Source organism: Octopus bimaculoides, chromosome 22 (genome assembly GCF_046866305.1).
Source record: "Octopus bimaculoides isolate indiv1 chromosome 22, ASM4686630v1, whole genome shotgun sequence".
NCBI lineage: Eukaryota > Metazoa > Mollusca > Cephalopoda > Octopoda > Octopodidae > Octopus > Octopus bimaculoides.
The window spans coordinates 32,114,301-32,124,300 of record NC_142949.1 but is presented as its reverse complement, the minus strand read 5'-3'; the positions used below and the strand labels follow the sequence as shown (position 1 = coordinate 32,124,300).

Sequence of the window (10,000 nt, the reverse complement as noted above, 5' to 3'; positions counted from 1 at the left end):
TCCCAAGCAAATTTACACATCACAATTTAAAAAAAAAAAAAAAAAAACATGATAAAAGAATGAAAAAAATGTAAAATAAATTGGCAAAAAACCAAAACCAAATATACCCCACCCCATTGCAAAAACCCCCGATGTCTATATTGCAATTTCCATATAATTTCATCCGTATAACTACGTTTATGTTTTTTTTTTACATTTTATGAGTGCGAGAGAATGTCCTTTGTCCACATTTTCCGCCAATTTGAATTTGTTTTTGTGTTTATTATTGTTTTTTTATTATTATTATTATTATTATTATTATTATTATTATTATTATTATTATTATTATTATTATTATTATTATTATTATTATTATCATTATTATTATTATTATTATTCACCGTTTTTTATATATATATATTTTTCAATACTCTGTCCTTGTAATGTCCCTTAATGTTTCGCCCTTATGGCATATAAACAAACGTTTTTCTTTTTCGTTATTATTATTATTATCATTATTATTATCGTTATTATTATTGTTGCTGTTGTTGTTGTTGTTGTTGCAACAAGATTTGTTGAACTGGTTGATATTTCTTTTTTTTTTTTGGTTTCAAAAAAAAAACAAAAAACATTAGAAATGTTGGAATAATGTTTGTTGTTGTTGTTGTTACTGCTGTTCACTGCCGGGGCAGAATTTATAAACCACATCTTTCGTGTGTTTAAAGGTGCTCCACCGTATTTCACTCCCTCGTATATATACAAAATTTCTTTTTGTGTGTATGTGTGAAAAGTTCGTGTTTCTTTCCAGAGAAATTTCTCTCACATTTCTAGGCAAGGAGACCAACTGCGTAGAAACAAGATGAAGTTTTGCTTGTATTTATACAAACATTTTGTACATTCTTAAGAGCAAATAAGAGTCTTTGGATTTCTTCCCGAATTAAAAAAGGGTCATAGGAATTTTCCTTCGTCTTGGCGAGCGGAAAATTATCATTATTATTATTATTATTATTATTATTATTATTATTATTATTATTATTATTATTATTATTATTAAATTGTGTTTTTCCTACTTTTCTCTGAGTGTATTGTATTTATTTATTACTGTTCCAATTGTTTATTCGCTGGTCTTTTAACCGTTTTCGTTACTGTGTCTTCGATTATGTATTACAGATGTGTGTGTGTGTGTGTGTGCATCTGTATGCATGTGTGTGTGTCTGTGTAAGTGTTTGTTTTGATTTTTGTTTATTGTTGTTTTTGGTGGTGTTGTTGTTAGGTTTTTGTTTCATTGTTCATCCAATCTGGCAACATTTTATTATTTTGCTGGTTCTGTTTAATTTAATTTTCATTAATTTATATCGTTTTTTTTTTCTGTGTGACAAAAAAAAAAAACACACAGCGACTCAATATTTTCACTCAGCTAGTCTTCCATGTTTAAATGGAATTTTTTAATTGTTGTTGTTGTTGTTGTTATTGCTGTGGTTGTGGTTACATTTCAGTAATATGAGTGACTCACCTAAAATAAGAGAAAATCTATCGCTGAGTAAATACAATTCAAACAAATGGAGCGTTCCACCAATGTTTCGAGACGCGGCCTTTTCTGTTTTAATGACCAGAACTCACTGTCCAATTACAAAAGGTTTTGAACATTCTAATTAATTCTGTTGCGAAATCTGCGGAAAAATCTGTTCACTTCTTCAAAATTTCAACAAGTTCATCAAATTATACAGATTTAATATCAGAAACTGTTAAATTATTGCTGTGGTTTCGTTTAGGTCAGCCCTGGTAGAGCAGCCGATAGGGCAGACGCAGCTATGGTCAAAAATATTCCAATCATTGACCGTCCTGTCTGTTCCCAAAAAAACATTGTACATGGTACCACGTTATACAATTAACACTGTAAAATCTGATTTCAGGGAGATTTGACTGTTATTTCTAGCAGAAAGAGCGACCCTGCACAGTCTCCTATGCTTGCTGCTGTTTTTGTTGTTGATGTTGCTGTTAATGTTGTTTTTGTTGTTGTTGTTGTTGTTGTTGTTGTTGTTGTCATGGTTTCCGTTGTGTTTCTCCTATCCAGTCTTTTCGAATGCGCATATTTGTGATAATTACATTCTCAGTGGCTTTACTAATTAAATGTTTAATTAATTATAATCGTCGATAAATATGTTTTATTTGATTGTCATAATTTTGTGTTTAAAATGTTTATAGGTTTTGGTAATGCTGCTGTTATGACTGTGCTTGCGATGATGCTGCTACCCCCTGCTGCTGCTACTGCTGCTGCTGTCCCTGCTATTAATATTCTTGTTGTTCGTGTTGTCATTACACTTCCTTGAATTGTAGTTGTCACTATTGTTGTTGTTTTGCAAAGTTCTTCCATTGGATTTCAATATTTTGCTTTCTCAAAATATAAATTATTCTTCAAATTGTTTCGTTTTGTTCTATTTTATTATTATTATTATTATCATTATTAATTAATTATTTAATTAACGAAAACGTCAATGTAAAGATGGATAAAAAAAAAATATTAAAAAGAACTGAAAAACAACGAAAAACTGAAGACACAGGATAGTTCCTTGTTATTGTTGTTGTGCTTGAAATTTCTATTTGTATTTATTTTTCTTTTTTTTTTTGCTGGTCATTTGTAAATGTAAGGGTGTATATGCATGTGTATGAATATGTATACATTTGTGATGTATTACTTTATATTCTTTGTTTACTCTCTTTCTTTCTCTGTCTCTCTTTTATAATTCTCTTTACAGTTTTATTTAAATTTATATTTTTCCATTTTGTAAGTATTTTTTTCCCTCTTATTTCCGTCTGTCCTTTAACCATTTCAAGTGGTTTGACTGAAATAAGGATAGTATATGTGATGGTTCTGTGCTCCGTAACTCGCCGCGTGCGTTCGAAACAAACCCAATGCTCCGTACAGATTGTGATTTTGAAGATAAGGATGCAAGCCCTGTGCATACAACGGGGCAGCACTGGAATACGGAGAAGAAAACCCAGAAAGCGAACCACTGCTCGGAGGAATCGTAGGACTGTTTACGTCCATTCCAGGATTCTGTTTCTTCCATTTCGTTCGACGATTCTGGAACCAAATTTTCACCTGGGTTTCCGTAAGATTCAGCGAGAGTGCCAAATTAAGGCGTTCGCACACCGATAGGTAACGTGTAGTCTTGAATTTGTTCTCCAATGCTACCAACTGCTCGTATGTAAAGGCAGTTCGAGCACGACGAGGTTTGCCAGCTTTGCCAGAATCGGAACCCCCCGAAGAAAAAGACTTTAGTTTCTGCTTGTTTGGATCATCGCAGTCTTTGTCGTCTGCTTCCAACATGGCACTAGCGTCATCTTTGTCGCAGGTGTCTTCGAAGAGAGATTCATCTTTGGATTCTAGAGGAGGAAGAAGAAAAAGAGAGAAAAGAAAGAATTTAGTAATAATAATAATAATAATAATAATAATAATAATAATAATAATAATAATAATAATAATAAAAATAACAATAACAATAATAACAACAACAACAACAATAATAATAATAATAATTACGATTTAAAGTGTGAAATACGAAGGTTATGGTCAATGAGGAGAGTGTACGTGATGCCAATAGTAACTGGTGCACTTGGAAGTATCAGCATTCAACTACCAACATGGCTGAAAGAGATTGGTGCAAATGTGAAGGTAGAACACCGACAAAAATCAGCATTGCTTGGAACTGCAAGAGTTATTCGTACGGTTCTTGAAGCATGACCAGTAAACAAGTGTCACCTTAGTTCTGCTGGGTGTGGACAGCTGACACTTTCCATTATACCCAGCAAAAAATAAACTGCGGGTTTTTATGAAATAATGATGATGATGATGATGATGAAACAAATTCATAATTTTCTTGTTTTTTCTTAAACATTTTCTAGAACAATATTATGTGCAAAAACTAAATGTATGATTATATACACGTGTGTGTGTGTGTATACACCCCCACCATATATATATATATATATATATATATATGTATGTATGTATACACCTATTTTTTCATCTACGTCATGCAAGTGTCCTCTCTCGCTATCAATTTTACTACAACCTCTCCCACTCAGTCAGTCATGTAATAAATGTATATGGGTATATATGTGTGTGTGTGTGTGTGTGTGTGAGTGCGTTTGTACGTATGCATGTGTGTGTGTGTGTGTGAGTGAGTGCGTTTGTGCGCATGTATACACATTCCTTCATTAAAGACCATCGTTGTCTAATTTTCTTCTCATACTTGCTCGCTTCTCCCTCCCTCCCTCCCTCCCTCCCTCCTTCCCTCCTCATATCTCTCACTTCTCTCCCCCTCTCCTCCCGCCCAATTCCATTTCCTCCTACTTCTATCCAATTACTCTCTTTTTACACAGTCTATACGTTTTTGATAATGACACATGCTAACTGCTCGCATTTTAATTGAACATAAACAAACGAATCCAGCGGAAAGTAACACAGTAGCGCAAACGAAAATACACATGCACATATATTGTATACATAATTATATGTATATATATATGTAACACACACACACATATATATTGAGAACGAGAGAGAAAGAGAGAGAGAGAGAGAGAGAGAGAGAAAGAGATAGATATGTGTATATATATATATATGTATATATATATATATATACAGACACACACACATAAACATATATAAATATATATATATTACATATACATATATATGCATATATGCATGTATATATATATATATATATATATATATATATATATATATATATATGAGTATATATGCATATATATATAAAGATGTATTTTTACACATATATATATAGGTATATATATATGTGTTTATATGTATACGCATGTTTATATATGTATGTTAATAAGCATATGTATATATCTATCTATTTATTTGATATATATATAATATATATATATATGTATATATATATATATATATATATATATATATATATATGTATGTATGAATGTATGTATGTATGCATGTATAAATATTTGTGTGTATGTATTGGCATTATTCGCATGTAATTATGACTATATTTACGTACATTCTAATGAATATGTGTACGCACACATAAACACACACACACACACACACACACACACACACACACACACACACACACACACACACACACACATGTGAGAGGCAGATAAATAATGGGATGTTGAAAATACGTCAGTTAAGACAAATGACAAAGGGAAACCAGCAGCAGCAGCAGTAGTAGTAGTAGTAGTACTAGTAGTAGTAGTAGTTGAATGAGGTGCTGTTGGTGTAGATATTGTTGCTATTGTTGTCTTTGTTGCTGCTGCCGCTGCTGCTGCTGTTGTTGGCGGTGATGATGCTGTGTCTGATCGGTAGCCATTGAGAGGTGCTGACATCTCTATTTAAACAGGAAGTAAGGCGATGATTTCTACTTCCGACGGAAGTATAAACTGAATAAGGATATCGTCGTCATCATCATCATCATCGTCGTCGTCGTCGTCATCTTTAGAAATATATATGTATTCATGTATTTATATACAGACATATTTATACCTATATATAAACACCTTTCCTATATACATTTTCCTAAACACACACACACACACAGACACACAGAAATATATATACACATACAAACACACATATGCGAATTTGAACTCAGAACGGAAAAATAGTCGATATCCTTTTAAGCATTTCGCCCGGCATGCTACAGATTCTTTTCTACTCTAGGCACAAGGCCTGAAATTTTGTGGGAGGGGGACATTAGATTAGATTGACTCCAGTACGCAACTGGTACTTAATTTATCAACCTTAATTTAATCGACCCCGAAAGGATGAAAGGCAAATTCGACCTCGGAGGAATTTGAACTCAGAACGCAGTGACAGGCGAAATACCGCTAAGCATTTCGTCCGACGTGCTAACGCTTCTGCCAGCTCACCGCCAATTTGGTAAGAATATCTTTGGATCTATTGTTGTCAGAACGCAAATCGTTAGAGAGGATAGCCCAAGGAACCTACCAGGATACTCTGCCAGTGAAACAAATGCATTAGCCCCGATTTTTCTTCAATTTGTCAAAATTTAGGGGATAAAAGCAACATTGACCATGGCGGAGATTGATCTCTGATGCAGTACAGTCAGATGGCCGTCTGTTTGATGACCTTGCGTCTATTCAAGATACACACGCGCAGATATACAAATGAACATACACACATACATAGATATAAATACACATGCATGAATGTACGCATGCATAGATATGTACGTATACGGGTGCATGCGTAATAATATATATTGATTTCAAATTATGGCACAAGACCAGCATTTTGGGGGTTCGAGATAAGTCGATTACATCGACCCCAGCGTTCTCACTGATACATAATTTATCGACCCCGAAAGAATTAACGAAAAGTGGACCTCGGCGGAATTTGAACTCGGAACGTAATGACGGACAAAATGCTATTAGCACTTTCTCCGGTGTGCTAACGATTCCACCAGCTTGCAGAGAGAGAGAGAGAGAGAGAGAGAGGGAGAGAGAGAGAGAGAGAGAGAGAGAGAGAGGAAGAGAGAGAGAGAGAGAGATTAATAGATAAGTAGATCGAAAGATAGATAGTTACACATGTTTATATAGATATAAATCTACACGTTTTAATCTAAGTGCATTTTGTCAAATGAAGAAACTTGTGATCGGACAAACATTTACGCGTCATCGTGTATGTGTGTACGTGTGTGTGTGTGTGTGTGTGTGTGTGTGTGTGTGTCTGTGTACTTCTATATATCGACGAAAAAAAAAAATAGTATCCATATAATAACAATTATGTCTCCATTTCCAATAATTTTAATTCCTGTGGTTTCCACACAAACATACAAATACAAATACATGGCAGAGCATACATATATCTACATATAAATACATATATGCTTCTGCACACACACACACACACACACACACACACACGCACACACACACGCACACACACACACACACATATATATATATACACAAACACACAGACACACACATATATATATATATATATATATATATATACACAAACACACAGACACACACATACATATATATATATATATATATATACACAAACACACAGACACACACATACATATGTGAGTTAGTGTATACATGCATAAACCCCACCACACACAGGATATTCATATTCACCTCATTTGATTTCATATATTCCCTAATTGTGGCCCATTACGATACGTTTTACTTTAGCTATCATTCGCCTCAGTCTGCAAAATTATTAAAAATATATAATAACACGCATCAATACTATAGAACATATACAACATATACTATAGAACATATACAACATATACTATAGAACATATACTTTACAACATATACTATAGAAATACAAAATATGTAAAACGCTAAAAGAAAGAAAAAAAATCTAAAAAACCAAACCCCACCAAAAATATACAATATAAAATTGTGAAATATAAAATATATTGTATGAATTCATCGGCCGCCAACAACGCGTAGGAAAATAAATAGACATAAAATTTTTAAACGAAATATTTCAGCATTTCTAATCATTTGGAAAATTGGATTAAACACCTTATAATAGATAACAGCAATTATATTAAATGTAGTAATATTTATATAAAATTGAACCGAAGGAGAGTGTACGTATCTATGCATGTATGTATGTATGTATGTATATATATATATATATATATATATATATATATATAGTAAAAATCTGAAAGTAAAGAGATATAAAATAATGAATTTTGTATTTATGTGTGTGTAAACGGACAGTGAAGGTGAAAGAGGCTTGCGTGTATAGTTTTAAAATTGTTGATTATTTCTATATGTGTATACATATATATATATATATATATATATATATATATATATATATATATATATATATATATATATATATATATATATTATACATATCTAGATATATAAACGTGTATACTATACAATATAATTACATATATGTATATATACATATGTATGCACGTATATATATATATATATATATATATATATATATATATATATATGCCAAAAATTAATCTATATGCGTGTGTTTTTGTGTGTGAGAAAGTGAGAGCATGTGTGCGTGTGTGTGTGTGTGTGTGTTTGTGCGTGTGATCATCCAAAGGAAGTAGATATCGATACGTATATGAAAAAGTATGTAAGTATATATACTGTGGAAATGTGTGCGGACAACGCACGAGAAAAAATATAGATAGATAGATAGATAGATAGATAGATAGATAGATAGATAGATAGATAGATAGATAGATAGATAGATTCGAAATTCGCAGCCTAACTTAATTACACAGAAAATATTGTTAGAAAGAGATGAGCAAACTGAGAGATAGTATGGATAAACGAAATGGAAGATTCAGTGAATGAAAGGATGGTAGATAGGACTGCATAATAACTAAAAACAAAATAAAAGAAAAAAAAAAGGAATGAAGCAAAAATATGAAGATTTTCCGTAACCTTTGACCGTAGAAATATATCAAGCGAAACGTATTCTGCTATTGGAAATTATCTACTTAGCGGAATCTGATCATAAACTGAAATGTTGTACTTAAAATGGATGATCCAGGCCTTGAGTTAATCGCTATGATGAAAGAAACAATTTATCAAATATGTATATAGTGTATAGTACTCTTAGAAATGTGTCTGCCGCGTATATGTATGCGAGTATATATATATGCATATATACATACATACATACATATATATATATACATACATATATATATATATATATATATATATATATATATATATATATATATGTATGTATGTATGTATCTCTATATGTGTGCATGTGTGTACGTACATGTATATACATATATATATATATATGTGTGTGTATACGTGGGTGGCTATATGTGTCTGTGTACGTATTTGCATATGCTTGAGTTTGTGTGTCCGTTTAGACATACCTATATGCCTCTATGTGTGTATGTGTGAATGCTTCTGTATACATACATCCATATATACATACAGGCAAAGACACACGTACTCACACCCATATGTACACACACACACACACACACGCATATATGTATGCATATATGTAAATGTATATACATATACATATATATATTTTTATATACATATATAAATATATATATATATACTTACATATACACACACACATTTACATTGGTGCATATAATAAAAATGTGTCTCAATAAAATAAAATAAAAATGGCATACAAACTTTCAGTAACTCAAAAAATATGCAATTATTTCCCTTCGCAATAAATATATATATATATTTGTATTTGTTTGTTTAATTTTATTTTTTGAGTTATATATTTCTCAAATCGGTTGTTAAATATTGCTAATATAAGCGCCATTATATTGTAGCAGCGGCCATGTTTAAATGGCGGCCTTTTGTAAACATCTAGTCTATATAAAACGGAAGATGATTGGAAAAGAAATAAAAAACCTTGAAATATCTACGTCAAGGAAGAAATGTTATTATGAGTTTTGCATATGTGGCCGTTCCATTAGCTAGAAATAGTTAACAAATTTACTGTGTCGCGCCGTATCGTCTGATTCAAGGAAGGGCATTTTAGGTAATTATTTTCTTGTTATAACATGGTTATCGGTACTACGAGCAACCCACAAGACCTAGGGCCAAAAACAAAATAAGAAAAGACAAAATTGAATAGAAATCAAGAGGAAAATCTATAAGTTAATGATTTATCTTGCTAATATATAACTTCTGTATTATGTCTGTTGGATCTTATATTAGAGAGGTAAATCAAGGGAGATAAATAGAGAAGATGAAGTGAATGAAGTGAATTACGTAGGGCATAAGCATGTGTGTGTGTTTTGTGTGTGTGCGTGCGTGTATGTGCGTGTGTGTGTGTTTGTGTGTGTGTATATGTTGGTGTGTCTGTGTGTGTGTGTGTATGCATGCGTAAGTGCAGATAGTTTAAATGGAGACAGATAAATATAAATACAATATATGAACACACACATATAATGATGTAAGTAAATATATAGACTATTAGATTGAT

At 32.0% G+C, this 10,000-nt stretch overlaps 1 protein-coding gene across 1 annotated transcript in view; it reads right to left on the bottom strand.

Moving 5' to 3' along the window:
* The window catches only part of LOC106869928 (homeobox protein MSX-2), a 26,225-nt gene that overhangs the window by 107 nt on the left and 16,118 nt on the right, over positions 1 to 10,000 (bottom strand). Inside the window, exon 2 of the mRNA XM_089339535.1 lies at positions 1 to 3,366. This exon is cut by the window's left edge and continues 107 nt beyond it. Within this exon, the coding sequence (XP_089195661.1) occupies positions 2,810 to 3,310 (501 nt within the window). The 5' untranslated portion in view covers positions 3,311 to 3,366 and the 3' untranslated portion in view covers positions 1 to 2,809. The remainder of the gene's footprint in view (positions 3,367 to 10,000) is intronic.